The sequence below is a fragment of the Lonchura striata genome, chromosome 7 (assembly GCF_050655825.1).
Source record: "Lonchura striata isolate lonStrDom1 chromosome 7, ASM5065582v1, whole genome shotgun sequence".
NCBI classification, from domain to species: Eukaryota; Metazoa; Chordata; class Aves; order Passeriformes; family Estrildidae; genus Lonchura; species Lonchura striata.
In genome coordinates, this window is record NC_140709.1 from 36,958,460 (window position 1) to 36,975,976 (window position 17,517).

The 17,517-nt window shown below is 48.6% G+C and overlaps 1 protein-coding gene and 1 long non-coding RNA gene across 4 annotated transcripts in view; one reads left to right on the forward strand and one right to left on the reverse strand.

The window, feature by feature from the left end:
- Positions 1-9,476, forward strand: part of LOC146766959 (uncharacterized) — a 44,945-nt gene extending 35,469 nt beyond the window's left edge. The window contains exon 2 of the long non-coding RNA XR_014956632.1: positions 1-9,476. This is a non-coding gene — a long non-coding RNA (uncharacterized LOC146766959).
- Positions 9,309-17,517, reverse strand: part of NDUFA10 (NADH:ubiquinone oxidoreductase subunit A10) — a 25,945-nt gene continuing 17,736 nt past the window's right edge. For 2 of the 3 annotated variants that reach the window (XM_085584713.1, XM_021539607.4), the window contains one exon: positions 9,309-9,740. In XM_085584713.1, coding sequence (XP_085440839.1) covers positions 9,677-9,740 — 64 coding nt within the window. In that variant the 3' untranslated portion in view covers positions 9,309-9,676. Of the gene's footprint in view, positions 16,904-17,517 lie in introns of all 3 variants that reach the window. The other variant, XM_085584712.1, reaches the window with a different exon arrangement.

The following is a 17,517-nucleotide window of genomic DNA, read 5'->3' on the forward strand; positions in this document are numbered from 1 at the left end:
GAGTGGCACTTTGGCTGAGGATGCTGATGAGCTGATGTTGGGACACAGTTCCAGGAAAGACAAATCCATTTATCAAAGTGCTTATGGCTCCCAGTTCAAGACGGGTGAAGCACCAATAAATATCGAACAAAGCAAGGGAATCAGACTCCAAAGTAGCTTCATAAATAAAAGGCTATTAAAAAAATATATATATATCTGCAGATGCTCGTGCCAACCTCCCTAGAGTCCCAGCCCAGGTCTAAATCACAGCTGAGAGGGCCTGGCTGCATCCTCCTGAGCTGACATCCCAGAGGAGAAAGGTCCAAGGCACATGGCAGGCTGCACAGACGTGGGTCAATGGGAAGGGAAGTGGTGTCTGACAAAGGAACGAGCTGCTAATTTATTGAAATGCTTTGGAAAATAATTGCATTTGGAAGCCTTCAGCTGTCCTGGATTTGTGCCTTTTTGTGCAGGACTGGAATTTCAAGAGATGGGACATAAAAGGGAGTTGAAAAGCAAAGAGAGCTTTGAAGCTGGAGCAGGAGAGCACTCAATCAAATGTCAAACAAAGCACAATTCCAGCTCCCACACAGGCAAAGCTTTGCAGCTCCCATGGACAAGCACTTAGGGAACAAATCAGCCCTGTTTGTTTTCACCGAGGTGAGAAACACCTCCAAACCTGGAAGCACCTTCTGCTCCTTCAGACAACTCCAGGAATGGGGAACAAATCCAGCATGAAGAAAAACAAAGGGCGGAGAGCAGCCCTGGGAAGGGCTGAGGAGGGAATGAGCACAGAATGAGCACAATTCCAGCACCACCACCCCCAGGCCCTGCTCTGCCAGCAGTTCCCAGGCACTTTCACAGCACTTACACTGAGGCAAAGGCAGAGGATGGATGGGGTCACTGCTCCAGCAGCACAAAGAGGGGTTCAGAGCTCTTCCCACTGGAGTTGGCTGGCTTCCCTCCCTGCTCCCAGGGTCTGCTGACTGCCACCATCCCCAGCTTCCTCTTGGGCCATCTCCTGGAGGAAGGGTGTCACACAAAGCAAGAGCAATGGCCCTGCCTTGGAGGGCTCCTCTGAAAATCAGCACATTGAGATAAAAGCTTCCTTGGGGTCCTCTGGTGCCCAGTGGATGGGGCCATGCTTGTTCTGAGACAGAGCTCATATTCAGGCTCTGCAAACAACAGGCCATTCAGAGGCAATGAAGGGACAGTAAATCCAGAAGTGATGGACAAAAAAAACCCCATCTTTTCACACAATTTGCCTCGAGGAACTCTGTGTCATATGATGCGGCCAAGGGCAGAGACTTGTGGGATCAAACAACTGCTGAGCCAGCCCTGGTAGTGCTATTGTTCAAGCCAAAAAATAAATTATGTTAAAGATGGGGAAAACCCCCTGAGTGTAAGCAGCAGAAATCACTCATGCTGTTGAAGGACTACACTGAAGAAGACTTTCTGAGGACAGAACACCTTTGCTGGGAACAGGTCCTTGGGAGCAGCCTGCATGAAGCTTGCAGGACACCCTGCAGCTTTCCCTGAGGTTCCTGGCACCAGCTGCTGAGCCAATAAAATCCCTTTGCTAGCCACAGTGGCAAACAGCCCTCTCACCACAAGAATTCTCTCCATCCAGCCACTCCTGCAAGATTTCCTTACACCTGGCTTGACCCTCCTCTTCATCTCTGCACCTGCCATGCAAGGAGCTGCCTCCACTGCTCAGACCATGGAATCATGGCATATGGGTGGGGTTGGAAGGGACCTTAAAACTCACCTCACACCCCTGCAATAAGCAGTAACATCCTCCACTGTCTTGGCATGTTCAAACACTGTCCAATCTGCCCTGGACACTTCCATGGACGAAGATTCCACAACCTCTCTGTGCACAAGATTTGCCCTGGGAACTTGGAATAAAGCAGGTTGCTTCCCTTCTAAACTGGAGAGGGAGGGAATGGTTTAGAGAAGAGGAAGAGCTGCTACAGTAAAACATTACCTCCAAAATATTCCAGAAAAAAATATGCCAACAAAAGCCTCCAAACACCTTCAATTATTGAAGTTTCCCTATCAACACTCACAGCATGTTAATTCTCCCTTTGGGAGCGGTGATGCAGATGTGAGAGCACAGCCTGGGAAGGATTTGGTATGCTGTTGGAGCTTTCCTTGCTGGATTGAGCCATCTCAGCACACTCCTAGGCTGAGGCTTTTCGAGCTGCAAAGATGGGGAAGAGAGTGAGAAGGTCACATAAACCCAACCCTCCAGCTCAGGTTTTTTGGTGTTTTGGTTAAGCTGGCCAGATAAATGCTTTCAGAAGACACTTTAAAGCCATGGCTGCTCTCTCCAGGGAACTATCAGGCTGATTTCCTTTGGCCAGAGCACAGTCTTAGGGTCAGGCTTTTAATTAAGATTTGGAGGTGTCACTGAATGGAAAGCACTTGGCTGTATTGCTGCTCATTTGGTTGCTTTGTGATAAATCTAATCATTACGCCACTCCACTTGGCCTAGCAGAAGGAGATAATGCTGTGCTGCAGCCATCCCAAGGGAATCCAGACCAAATGTCTTTCCCAGGAAGGGCAGCTCTGTCACAGAGCTCCCTACTCCCAGTGGGATGCACCTGCCCCAGATTTGGACCTAGGAGGATGGGTTTGGGTAATTAAGAGTAATTAAAGTTTGGCCATGTGTCACTGCTTCACATCTCCTCCTGCAGCCCCAGCAGGGCACGAGGCTGAGCTCCAGCAGTGCTCCATGGGCATCACTGGGAGCAGAGGTGAAAGATTCCCCCCCTTTTTTTAAGGCTCGTCCATGGATTAAGCTCCTTGTGACTCCTCCCATAACCATATCCAGGGGTTGGAACCCCACTGCAGGTGGTACTCACACGTGTAATAGGACTGCTGGGGACCCAGGCTGCGACTGAGCCATCCCAGGGTGCCACAATGGGGTCTGGGCCGGTGGCTTTCTCCCTGGAGATTTGGGCTGAAGGTTTGTCTGCTCCTCATGCTTTAATACATCCAGAATAATCATTCACGTCCCCTATCACCATCATCATCTACAGAAACTGCACAGCTCTTCAAACTCCTGTGGCCACCTCCTCTGTTGGCACATGGGGGGGCAGAGAGGTCCAGAACTGCAACACTTCCCTCCTCCTCTCCTGAGGGCATCCAAGAGGACAGCCAGCCCTTCCCCAGGGCTTGGCAGCATTTCATGCTCACCTCTGATAATGGCAGACGTGGTAGTAGTGCCACAGCTCCCCAGCCCTCAGCTCTTGTGGAATGCTTCCCATCTTCCTCTGGCTTCATGAGCTGATGAATTCATCAAAGGGAATTAAGCTGCTCCTGGTTGAGGCATCCCAGAGAAACTGTTGGAGTCCTTCTGCTCTTCCAGAGCAGGACAGGGAAATCTTGGCACCATCAGGCCAGGCAGAACCTCTGCCTGGAAATCTGCCAGGCCATAGCCAGGCCATGTGTGCTGGGAGCCTGCACCACATTCCCAGGCCTGGGCTGCACAGGCCCATCTACATGGATGCTGCTAGAGATGGGAACTAAACACAAACAAGCATATTCTCTAAGGAATTTAGGGAGCTGGAGCAGGAGGGGTCCTGCTGGGAAACACAGAGCTGTGTTTTGAGCCCCTCAAGGGCAGCAGTGGCTCCCCAAAAACCATCAGATCATCAGGTCTTTGCTGCATCTAAAGGCTTGGGTGCACCAGGATCCATGCCAGCAGAGAAGACCCTCCAGGTGGAGCCTGGGATGCCGCAGTAGTTTCCCACGCCCCGGGCTGTCCCTGGCAGGGTTGATGCCAGCCCCTGGCAGGGTTGATGCCAGCCCCAGCACTCCTGCCTGTGCTAACACGGCAGCCCGGCCCAGCCGGCCCAGGGCTGGTCCCAAACCACACACAGAGCTGCAGCCACAGAGAGCAGGAGCGGCCTCCCCTCCCTCCCAGGCATAATGGCTGTGAACACAGTTCAAAGTTCTCCTCGGTACAAAAACGGGCTTTGAGGGTAATTTGTTGCAGCTTGAAAGCAGCTGAAGTTAATTACAGAGCAATGAAATATCACACTTTAACATTGCTTTAATCCCCTCGGCTGGGCTGCTGTGGAATTTTGCTCCGTTCCGGGATCCAGACCCGAGCGCTCTCTCATCTCCAGATAACATCCCAGTTAAACAGGGAGAGGCAGGCTGTGGGATGCATGGCCCTCTGGAGCTCGGGAGAAAGGGGGCCGGAGCACGGGGCTGCACCTGGGGGCTCCCAGCAGGCACGGTGCTGTTCAGCACATCCCTAACCCATGCCAGGGCACTCAGGGAGCCCCCAGCCCCGTGCTCGAAGCTCAGCCCCCATCTGAGACACAGGCCTGTTCCCCTGCCCACGCACAGGGCACCCCTCAGTGCCTCTGAGCTCTGCTACTGCCTGGCCCAGCAGTCAGCCCGGGAAGCCCCTGGCTGCAGGCCAGCACTGCCCAGGTGAGCTCCTGACTCATCAGCTCCTGAGCAAGCGCTGGAGTGCCGTGGCCAAGGGCAGTGCAGATGTCTGCATCCTCTGCAGGCCTGGGAAAGGCTGCTGGGAGCATGGGAGCAGCAGCCTTGTCCTTCCTGGAGCTCGGGCTGGCTCTGTCAGGCAGCCGTATGAGCAGACTTGTCCTGCTTGCTGGTCACCCCAGAGAAGATGCCAAGTCTACCTCTTGTCCTGATGCTACTTGGGTGCTTCCTTCTGCTTGGAAATGACACGGAATAAAGCAACAGGGAACACCAGGGTGGACAAAGCACTTGCAAACAGAACTTGTGCAGCCTAGGCAAGGGACAGAGGGTTTGTGTGCTCGGAGCTGTGCCAGGAAACAAGGCAGCCGCTCATCACCCAGTGGTATCACCACCCACATCTGTCTGGGCACACCAGGAGAAGTCTTTATTGGGTCTCAAAGTCGTTTTCCCCTTGCTGCCTCCCACAGCTCATAAAAGCTTCTGCCAGCAGAGCCCATTGAACATTAAGTTCCTCGAGGAAGCGCTTGTCCAGTTAAAGCTGCCTCCTTGCCAAAATGCTGCATGCAGGCAGACACCACAGGGAAAACCAGCTCCACAGGGACTCCAGAGGTGGAGGTGGGATGGAAATCAGCATGGCTAGGAGAAACAGGGGTGGTTGTGCCAGGAAAGCCCAGGGACTGGTGCACTGTGCCAAACCCACAGCACTGAACACAGCCCTCCACCCCACTCCTTCTCCATCACCACCTAGGGAGCAACACCTTCCGTGTGACATCACAGGGACTGCTGGGAGCAGCAAGGGCCCCATATCCAGAATTACTGCACTGACAAAGTCACAAATGCACTGGCAGGAGGGTCTGCTCACATACCTGATCCTGCCTGCAGCACCAGCTCACAACCTGGCACAACCCAGCCTGTGACCAGGAGCAGCAATCAGAGCAGCAGCTTTAATGCCTGGCTCCTGAGCCCCTCACCTCCCTGCAGAGTTCACTTGGCTCACAACAAACACCCCAGGGAGAAGTCAGAGGGGATTCAAGATCCCTCAGAGCCCATGGTGGCTTTGGTTTCCCTTCCTCAGTGAAGGTGCAGTCCCTGCCCATGCCAGCCTGACTTCCAGGACTGCTTCAGCTGCCTGGAAGGCAATGGGAGCTTAATTTTTACCCATATCCAAAGATAAAATCAGAAATTGATTTAATAAAGTTCCTCCCTCCTTCAGCCTTGAGTCTCTTCCATAAGCAGAGAAAAGCATTAAATGGAGTCTGTGTCCTAATGGCAAATCCCAGCCCAGTTTCTGATACCCTCACCTTTTGTGACATAAAACCAATTAACCTTGTCTCCCAAAACACCCAGAGGTGAAGGGAAAGTCCTTGGAGCTGCTGTAGACCCTGCCAGAACTGCACAGTTCATGCCTGCTGTATATAAGCACCATTTTGTACTTTTTTCTTTTGCATGCATCAACTCCTTTTATAGACCAGAAACTGTCCTGTGAGCTTTCTACCAAAGCATTTGGTTCCCAAAAAGGAAATCTACTTCCACAGCATGCAGCAATGTTTGGAGCAGCCACCTTCTCGTAGGTAGGAGAGGAAGCAGAAAAGAGCACACCTGTGCATCAGCAGCTGGTTAAATCCCATCCCCTGGTCTGCAGAGGGGCACTGCTGTGCCACCCTGGCACTGTGACATTGCCCAAAGAGCTGGTTCTTAGTCGTGCTCCCTGCTCCAGGAACAGGTGGAGGAATGAGGAGCAGTGCTTGTCTCACTCAGAGGGAACCACAGCGCCCAACTTAAATTCCAAACCCAGCTGCCTTTGAAGATGCTCAGCACTGAGCTAATTGAGACAAAGCTTTCTCAGGCATGGAAAATTGAAGTCTCATTTGTAGCTGCAGTTTTTGCTTAGGAGGGTGAAGAGCACAGCAGGAGTGTCCCATCAGATAGCAGCATCCAGGCTGGGCTCCAGCACCTGGGGAGGAATTACACGACAGCGGGAGGCAATGTGCCAGGCTTGGTCTCACTGGGAACGAGTGTTTGGCAGAAAACAGGGCTTAAAGCTGGGAACCAGAGCAAGTTCCATGGCACCCTGCCAACCATGGTGCCAGGTGTAAGAGCTCAGCAGCATGATAGAGAGCAATGCCATCAGGTGGGATCAGCGTGGGCTGACATGGATGGGAGCCCCTAGGGCCAGGCACTCCCAAGGAGCTTTGGCCAGTATCACACAATCATGGAATGGTTTGAGCTAGGAGGCACCTTAAAGCTCTATTCCAATGCACCTGCCATGGGCAGGGACACCTTCCACTATCGCAGGTTCCTCCAAGCGCCATCCAACCTGGCCTTGGACACTTCCAGGGATTGCCACTGCTGCTCTAGGAAACGTGTGGTACGGCATCCCCTCCCTCATGTTATCTCCTGTCACCCTCACATCAAACAAAAGTCCACAGAAGACCACCCCAAGAAGGAGAGGCCATCCTTTTCCTTGATCTTCAGACCTCCTTTTCCCCTGAACCCTCCCTGAACACTGATGGCTTCTGGGGCTCTCCATAAACACCCAGTTTACACTAAACCCACACAGAAACATTGTTGGGAAGCAGCCCATCAGGTGGTATTGTGCCATCCCATCTCCCCTCTGCTTTGGTTGCTTCCACTCACTTCTGCACAACTGATTAATTTTGCTTTTGTGAGCAGCACTGGAAGCCAGCTGGGATTTGTTGTGCACCTAAATTCCACTTGCTCAGCAGGCTCTTCCACAAAAGGGATTAATGCCAACCTTTGGTTGTGGTGGGGACACAACACAACTGAGGCAGCAGGGATACTATTGAAACCTCACTGCTATTGCATTGCCCAGAGAAGCTGTGGCTGCTGCAGCCCTGGAAGTGAGTGTTCCAAGCCAGGCCAGACAGCTTGAAGCAACCTGGGATAGTGGAAGGTGTCCCTGCCCATGGCAGGGAGTAGGACAGAATGGGCTTTTATGTCCCTTCCAGCCCAATCCCCTTCTGTCATTCTGTAATTAAAACATCAAAGTTTCACTGTGAAGAAGGAAGAAGAAACTTGCTGCATCTCCTAACTGCAGCCCTAGGCTCGATGTCACTGCCGAGGAGCCAATTCGTCAGCGAGAAGCTCAGCCATGCACAGGTATCTCCACAGCCTGGATGGTCACAGCCTGCCCCAGCTGAGGGGGAAGCTATTAACAGACATACTGGGATAGCACAGACAAGCACCAGCCACTCATCTCCTCTCTCCTTTCTCCCCTCCTGTGCAAAGTGAAGCCAAGGCCAAGGTCGATGCTGAATTGGAGTGACCACAGGGAAAGCTGGTGGTTTTGCCCATAAACGTGACCTTCCCCAGAGAATCTGCCCTGGGAAAGCAGACGGGGCCAAGCATGGGACAGGACAGGCAAGAGGCAAAACCCAGACAATGGGAATTTGGGATAAGAGGACAGACTGCAGATGGGTTTCACACATGCCCCTACGCAGAAGCATGGAGAGGATCTGAGCTATATTATCTTCCCCAGTCTAACTAAGAATTGGAGATAGATTCATCCAACTGGCACAGCATAGCCTCCAAAACCCAAATCTCTACAGCTGGTTTGCTAAGAGATTTTTTTTGAGGTGTTGGAGTAGGAAGGAGGAAAGAGAAAAACACAGAGGAAGGAAGAGAAGAAAAACTAGTGCTCCCTCCTACAGCATGGAGAGATAGAGTTATTTCCTTCACAGATTTCGCTTATAAACAGTTTTAAAGCAGAGTTAAAGCCTGAATAAAAATTTTTAGAGTGCTTGAGATGCATGTTGTCATACCACAGGGCTCACCAACATTACTTTTCCTGACTGGAATTAAAGTCTTTTATATGCAAAGCTCAGCCTTCCGCGCTGCTGGAGTGGGTGGGGAAGGCTCCTAAAGCTGCTCTGCACCCCAGTGAGCCCCCCAGTGTCCCACAGTAGCTTCTCCAGCTCTACCCACAGCACAAAACACCTCTCCAGATCTGGCACTGGGCTGTACACACTGCCAAGTGAATTCCAGCACCCAGAGAAGCTGGCGACACCAGGATGAAGGACACACGTACAAACAGAGCTGCACTCTCCAGAGGAATCTTAAAACCACAGCAAGTGCTCCTTTCATCCCCACATCCCTCAGAGCTGGGAGATGGTGCTCTGGGCAGTGGAGAGAGGCTCACACTGCTCAGGATCTCACTGCACTGGCTGGGAGTCCTGAAGGATTCAGGCATCCCTTCCCAGAGGGCAGACAGAGGAGACATGAAACACAGAAGCAAAGCGCCACAGGATCAGCAAAAAGAGGCACAGTTCTTCTCACTGCTCCTTTACCCAGTACCTCACCAGGCCCCCAGGGCTCTTTTTAAGGGTTCTTCATACTGGTTTTGATACAGGAAGGGGCACAAGCTTAACTCCAAGGCACTGCCCTAAATTCTGGAATGCCTGGCAGCCTTTTCCTCAGTGACTGAAGCAGTGAGCCCCATGCTGAAAATGCAAAATTAACTGCAGCCTAAATCTGGACAGTGGCACTTGAACCAATGCCAAGGTACTCATTTCTGTGACTAATACTAAATGAACAATTTCTTTTAAAAGAACTCTTCCAACCTGGACTTTCAGGGACTTGCAAAAATAATAATTACACTTGTCTTTTATAGCCAATAAACATCTCACTCTATAGTGAAGAAGCTATAAGTACAACTGCTGGAAATTATTTTGACTATTTTTTAGAATTTTAAGCAGAGATTTTTGCTATATTAATTGAGATAACTTATTTCCATCTCTCATCAAACTTCTTATGCTTTGCTGAGGTCCAGTCAGTGCCTTTCAGAACACATTGCTGCTTCTAATGAACCTCACAAAACACTACGCATGACAGAACAAGATATTAACTTTGTGAGAGCCAGGAGGGTACAGGTTTAATTTCTCTTGAATCAGCAGAACAACACTAATCATGGATAATAATGTGCCACAGTCTCGAGGAAGAGAAAACTCAGCTCTGATGTTGAGCCTGCCCCAGCTCACTTGGCTATACCACACTGACTATCCAACATCCCTGAGTTCCTCAGGGAAAAACAAACCAGAATGAAGTGGTTTTCCTTCTGGGAGTCTACTCCCTTCTGCTGGGGACAGGAAATGATTTGAGCAGTGTTTCCTTGGTGCTGCACAAGTGATGTGGAGCAGGTGCACTGAACATGGCTCCTCTTCCCTCAGGTCCTGTGGTCCATCCAGCCAGGGCTCCAGCAGGAACAGATTTCATTTCAGCCAAATCCACTTGTCCCCAACATCAGCATTGTAGCCTGGCTTGTACTTGCGCCCAGGGAGCTAAAGAAAGCAGAAAGCTCAGTCAGAACTCTGGCCACTCCCCTCAGAGGTCTGAAGTGCCTTATGAGATCTACAGAACACAAAATACTGTTTTTACATTGTAGTGATAAAACGTACAGAAAAATTAATCTCTCAAAAAAGACTGAGCTGTGCAGCTGAAGGGGGGACTGCAAAAACCACAATATATATATGAAAATGAGGCAAATGATCTCAGCATCACATTCCACCTGGATTCATCTACCTCTTCCCAGACTGAGATGGTTCCTCTAACTGTATCAGGGAGAAGAGGAACTGAATCTCATTCCAAAATAGGCAAACACATTATTAAATATATTAAAAAATTAATGCATGAGATAATGAGTTAAATACCACATTAAACTGTTGAAATGAAAATGCAGATTCAGCCTTCAAGAACTGAACTTATCTTCATTAAAGCAAAAACAGTATCTGCCTGCCTTCATCAGCAAAGTCAGGAACTACTTTTTGATGGAAAAATCCAAAGATTTTTGAAGCCTTTACCCAAATTTTGACTCTGGGACCTAAGCAACAGCCTGTGAGTCTCAGTGCTGAAGCAGCGCCCTTTGGAAGGTACTGACCACAACCTGGAATGCCAGAGATGGTGAAACCCTGATTCTAAAAGCAGAATGCATCTCCAGAACATCCATTCCTACCTCTAGGAACCAAAAAGAGAGAACAGAACACCTCTGAGCTCAAATACTGGACCCGAGAAGCAAAGCACCAGAAAAAAAGCCAATGAGTTTGGTGAGAAAGGCTGAAGCCAGCAAAGATGCTGTAATAAAATTCTTCCTTTAAAAATAAGCTATCTACTGGCAGCCTCTCCAAATAATTAAGCACAGATCATCTGCTCTGACTCCAAACAAACACTCGTTTCACACAAGACCCCAGACTTGTCCTGAGGATTTTCCCTTTCCAAAAAAACATGTAAGAGGATCCTGTTGGGGAGAGCTGCCTCTGCAGAGAGAAGCAAGATGCAGTCTTGATAAAATCTGTACTCAGGCCACAGAAATGAATTATTTAATAAAAGATGAAGCCTGCTAGTTTGAGGAAGGGGAGTTGTGTTTATGTTCACTTGAATGTCAAAAACCAAGACACTTCTTTCCCTAAAAATCAAGCTGACAGAAGACCTGACCTCCTCCACGAGATACTTCCCACCCTGCCTTGTCACAAACCATTTATGATCAGTTTTTCTGAGGTTTTTCAATTAATGTCTTGTCTAAACATCAGCAGAATCCACACAGTCCTGCTGAGAGTTCCCCCCACTGAGCAAAGAGGAGATGGGAGATGAAAATAAACTATTACTATCTCTGCCCCACGGATCTCCAGCAGTGAGCCAGGGAGGACATGAGACCTCCTGTGACCAGCCTGTGACACAAAAACAGCTCTCCCTGGTTCTCTCCAGGCAGCATGTAATTGGACCTTTGATACTTGAAGAGATTCCCAGATAAGTAGATTATTAAAGCAACAGGAGATCTCTGGGAAAATACAGCAGTTTACAGTTTTGTTTCTGGGAACATCTGCCCTCTTTAAAAAGCTACAATATCAACCCCAACAGAATTTAAATTCATTGTCCAAAACAAATTCCCTGTGTGCCTTTGGTTAAAGACATGCAAGACATCAAAGCAAGTGTTATAAGTATTCATCCATAACTCCTTCATTCACAGTGGGCCTTGGCAAAGGCAGGAGAGTTTGGGGATTTGTTACAGCTAAACTTTCAAAACAATCAAAAAGAAAAAAAAAAAGGGAAGAGGGAAGCAGAGTAAACAACTCCCGTGTTACCTAGGAAGCAGGATGATGGGAATTTATGCTCTGTGCACAGGATGCACAAGTGACACCGACCACTTTGCCAAACTCTGCTCTTCAAATCCCACATCTTCTAGCTGTGACTGCAGTAAAAGAGCTGCACAGTTGGAACAGGGGAGGATTCTGCAGAGAGGAGTGGTAGGAGCACCAGAGAAGATGTGGCGATGCAGGGCAAGAGGTAAGATGGGCTGGTTCTGGTTAGGCTGGTGCTCCAAAGTGCACCCAGCTGAAATTCCCAGGCTGCTCTTGGCCAGCACAAGGGCAGGGATGGAAATCAGGGACCAGCCCTGAGGCTGCTGGGTTTGTCTAGGCTGGGCAGCCCTGCTGCAAGAGATGATGGAAAGGAGATAGGAGAAAGCTCTACAGGAATTGCCAGCAGCTGAGACAACAGAGAGGGACTGAATATTCACCTTCTCTTGCAATACAAGTTCCCTAGAAGTGTCCCAGGCCAGGCTGGAGCACCTGGGATGGTGGTGGAAGGTGTCCTTGCCCATGTCAGGGGGCTGAGATGAGATTTAAGGTCCCTTCTAACCCAACCCATTCCACAATTTTATGATCACAGAGATCCCACCAGGCTCCCCCACATCCTTGCAATTCCTGCCAGGTCACCAAGGAACAAATTTTTCCACTCCACGGAAATCAAGCGTGAATGAAGCCTTGGCCTGCTGCATTACACTCTACAGAACCCAAATGTTGGCAGTGAGGACTATTTCCAGAGGGATGGGGTAAAATCCACCACACAGAGCACAAAACTCCTGAAATTAGCTGAACCCAAAGGTAGAGCCAGCTCAAAGGCATCAAACTGCTCAACTTTAAAAGAGCAATAGGAAAAAAAAAGACCGTCTCATCAGTTAAATTAAGAACCTGCCACAGAAGTGCCTGTCAAAATTACAAACATGATGAAAAGCCCCATAAAGTAGCAGAGACTGTGGAAGAGTAACAAGCAGCTCCAGCCAGCTGCTTGCTCCACATCATTCCACACCAGGCACGTGCAGGTAGAGCTCTGGAGAGCTCCAACCACCTGGAAAGGTTGTTGAGGAGGAGCCTGCCTTGTTTTGCAGCCTTTGGGGAACAAACAGAATTACCATTATTGCCTTCTATTCCTGCTCTGCTCTGTGCTGATGGCTGGGCTCCACAGCTCCAAGAGCTCTATAAATAGCCTGCTCAGAGGCAGCACTGATCAAAGAGCACTTAAAAGCAGAGTCATTGCTCTGGGAGCTCAGGCTCATTCATCAATATCCCGAGGCTGTTTAGAACAGCCACAATAATAGTCCCTTCCATCACTGCTGGGAACAGATGACTGCTTTGTACAGGAGAAATCCTTGCTTCCAAAGGGTTGACAGTGTTGTAGACACACAGCTAAAATCTGGGAGAGTCTAGGAACATGGAGCTGCAGATATTGGCTGGATTCTGGGAGGGTTTGGTTCCTGATTGCTCCATATTATTCCTCCTCTGGTTCCTCTCTACAGCTACACAAAAGGAGGATGTAGCCAGGTGGGGTCAAGTCTCTCCTCCCAAGGGACAAGAGGAAACAGCCTCAAAATGCATCAGGGGACACTGAAATTGGGCGTTCGGGAAAAAATTCTTCATGGAAAGGGGATGTCACCCTTGGCAAAGGCTGCCCGGGAGTCCCCATCCCTAGAGGGACTTAAAAGCCACGTGGCACTTAGGGACATGGGCTGGTGGTGGCCTTGGCACTGCTGAGTTTAAGTTGGACTCAATGATCTTCTCCAGCACCACTGATCCTGTGCTCCAGAGCAGCAGTTAAAGCAAGGAAGGGGAACAATTTGCCCTCCAAACAGACATCTGAAGTGCACATGGCTTGGTTTCCAAACGCCTGGCACAGGCAGATGTTTGTTACAGCCTTACTCCTGCCATCCCTTAATCAAATAAAACCCTCAATGCCATTAACATCCATTGCAGCCCAAAAAACAAGAGCACCCAAAAGTTTTGCTGAATTGAGGCTAAAATAATTCCAGTTTGCTGGAACTGTTCAATGACTGCTGTCCTGCCCTTCATTCATTCATTCATTCACTAAAAAAACAAGACAAAAATCCTTTGGAAAAGAAGTGCCTGTAAGAGGATCAGTTATCCACTAGAGAGTGCAGGGAAAAGCCAAGGAACTAATCCAAGAAACAGAGCACAGTTAAACACCTCAAAATGACTGTACACTGTAAGATCCATGGAGATGCTACCCCTCTATTACATTATATTCCAGTTAATTTTAATTTAACAGAGATCTACCCAAGGGATTACATCCCTCCACAGGTATGGGATTAAGGGGGGTTTGGGAAAGGGGGATGTGCTCCCACATAAAAAAGTGCTTCCTTTCAAAGGGACAGACTATCAAGTAGAAAATGGATTACTTAAATGCCAGTGAGATTTGATTGTATTCTTGATTCACAGAGGCACCCAGTGCCTGGGACAGCAGGGGCCATCACCTAAAATAAAACAGACACAACCACCAAAACCAAGATTTGAGACAGTTACAAGGTCTGTCAGGCTCCTTCCCTACTGTTTCTGGGATAGATATCCCTGCCAACTGTCCATGATGCTTTTCAGGGTGAGCAGGGTGGAAAAGCTGCCTGTTCCTAAAGAGGGGATGCTCTCACACTCTCCCCATATGGACAGGATTAGTGAGAGCAGAGGAGAAGTGGGAAGGTGGGAACAGGAGCAAATCCAGGTATCCTTAAGCAACAGCTCTGTTATTCCCAGGTTTTTGTTATTCCTCAGGTTCTTTTGGTCTTACTGATACCTAGCTAGGGAACAGCTTGTTACTTTAGAAAGGGCTAAAAATACTTTTGCACAGATAAAACAGAAAAAAAAACCCTTAAATGAAGCCTCTTCTAATTTATTATGTGTCTGTTTTCATTCCTTCCTGGATTCAAGAGCAGACAGGGCTGGGCATTACAACTGTCAAACACCTCCTTTACAACAGAATTAGGAAAGGAGATCTTGATTGTAAAAAGAATGAAAGCCTCATCAAGCCAAGAAAAAAATGGCAGGAGAGAGAAAACAAAGTTCTATCAAATGCAGCAGCTATGGCAACAATCACAAACAGAGAAGGAAAGACATCCTAAGCTCCTTGCTCTTGCAAAGGCAAGAGTTGATCCTGTTGTTGATCCAGACTCTGGCTTTCTGAAAGCTCAAGTATTCCTTTTGTAGCTCTTTCAGGAGATTTTTATGTGAAGAAGTCCCTGCACTCTCAGCAGAGATGAGGAGCTAAGGGCCCTGCTAACCCTCTGCTTGCCAGCAGCCACCTTCAGCCCCACAGCTGCCAAAAAGGGCCAGAGCAGCTCTTGGGCCCCTCAGACCTGGAGAGCCTTCCCATAACACCCTCTCTTTGGGGCTGGCTGTGATTTCCCATTGCAAACACAAGCTCTTCCAGCACTCTCAGCGTTGGGTGGTGGGACAGACCTGACTCATACTGCAGACTCACCTTCCACCACTCAAAGCTACTGTCCTACAACCACCTCCAACCTGGAGGTATGGCAGACACTGGAGGATTTTCCCTCCTAAGGCTGCATCCTTATGGAAAAGAGTGATGAAAAGCCTGGGAAAAGAGTGTGGGATTCCCCACCCTCCATCCTGTTCTCTCTTCTCTGCTTGCTGCTACACAGGACTGCAGGGCCCTACCAGCCACACATTGCCAAGCCCTGGGCAGGAGGGAGGAGGATGAGGAGCAGGGCACAAAGATCAAGTTAGGCAAGGCAGCTGAGCCTTGCAGCTGCTGTGGAATGAGCTGAATTGCACATCACAGCAGTAGCCAGGACTTTGCTCGAGCTTTCCTTACTTCATGCTCAGCATCCCTATATTCCAAAAGCCGTTTTCCACCATGGAAAACAGGGAGGGAAATAAAATGAGAGCCTTGTCTTACCTTTCCGTGGCACAGGACAAGGAGGTATCACCTCACACTGCCAGAGGGCCAGATTAGACAGATATTGGGAAGAACTCCTCCTCTATGAGGGTGCTGAGGCCCTGGCACAGGGTGCTCAGAGCAGCTGTGGCTGCCCCGGATCCCTGCAAGTGTCCAAGGCCAGGTTGGCTGGGACTTGGAGCAACCTGGGATAGTGGAAGGTGTCCCTGCCCATAGCAGGGTGTAGGAATGAGATGAGTTTTAAGGTCCCTTTCAACTCAAAGTGTTCTGTGATTCTTTGATTCTCCAAATTGCAGCAAACAGCTGCACTTTTATGTACACAGAAAAGCATACACACGTCAAAGACGCTGTTTTTGCCCACTCCAGGAGATGCAGCAGGAGTGTGAAGTACATCAGCACATTATTTAAGTACACTGATTCCATTAAACAGAGCCATTTGTTTTCATCTTCACTGCAAACACATCTGCCTAAGTGCTCCAGCTCTCCAGCTTCACAGGGTGCACACAGAGATTGGAGCATTATCCCTGCGGATTGTGTGCACTTGGAAGAAAGGCAGAGAGTTACAGCAGTTGTTAAGGGAAAAAAAAGGGTAGTCAAGCCTTTACTAGTCTGACAGTTCCTAAAATAATTTTGCTTCCCTGAAGAATGAACGTGCTTATCTCTGATCTACAGAACCTGACTGAAAGGTTGCTTTTCCCTTGCCAGAAGAGTGTCCTTAGAAGTTTCTGAATGCCTGAGCAGAACTGCTGGACCCTGCCAGACGACTTAATGGTATAAGAAGGCTACAGAAAGCCACCTCCTCATACATGAAAAGACCCCTTACATCATTTAGAGGATATACATTAAAAAAGAAGTGGGTTTCGAGTATTCAGAACTGTATGTGGCCATCTCATTATTTCGTGGAAAAACACACATACTAAAATCTTGAACTCTGAAGTGTTCCTTCCTCCTCCTTCTTGGTTGCTTCTAATGAATATTTTGAACAAAACCCAGCTTCTACCTGGAATTTGTAACTACCTGAAAACCACCATTATTAGGCAGCATGAATTGTGTGCATGGAGCTCTGAAAAGCACAGCAGTTTGCTGCCTATTGGAGAGATCAAGGATTTATGAGTAGTTACAGAGGGAAAAAATCCCCTATGCAAATCATTGTATTTATGTGGTAAACATCATTACACCAACTTTAGAAGCGCACATTTCCCACAAGGAAAAGTTAAACTTCTGTAATTATCTCATAATTAAGCCTTTACTTACAAGTGAGCCTAAACCCTTTATCTTCAAATGCCAAAGTGGCAGCTCAGCTGTGACCATCCCTGTACAGCCATGGACAAGGCAGGGGCCTGTGATTCCCTCTTTACGGAGCCAACAACCTCCCAGCCCAAATGTGGGTGTCTGGAAGCTCATCTGCTCTCTGTACCTGTGCTGGTTGGCCTCTTGCAGGATCACCTCTGCACAGCAGCCTTACCTGAGAAAAAAATTCAGCCCTTCATTTGCTAAACAAAGTTGGAAGGTAAAAAAAACCCTAGATCTTCAAAGTTTCAGCACAAAGAATGCAATTCTCAGAACATAAAACATAAAACAGTGGGGCTGGCTTTGTGCTTCCCCTTCCAGTAACTGATTGAAAACAGGAAAACTCAGCATCTTTTGCATTGTGCACCATCCCCGTACAGCCTCCACACTACTGAAGGATTACACGTATCCAAGCATTTAGAAGAGAGAAAATTAGTATTAATGTAGCCTAAATTTAACAGAATACTTCCTGAAACAAACAACTCCTCCTGATTCCAAAGGACATTATCGCTTTCCACAGCACTTTCCTGAATCAGGGCCTACAAACAAGGCTGCAGAAGGGAGATTATATTTTGGCAATGTTTTTTTTTGTTCATCTTCAGCTGTCAACTAACTGGTATGGAGCAGAGCAATCCAATAGCACAGCTTTCCTTCCCAGGTAACCATATTCCCACTACTAAGCATCCCTTTGCTACATCTGCAAGGCAAGTCACAAATTTCTCCTGGCAGCCAGTTACTGGATGAGCCAGGACATTCTCAGTTTCCTGCCAGCACAAAGAGGCATGTGCT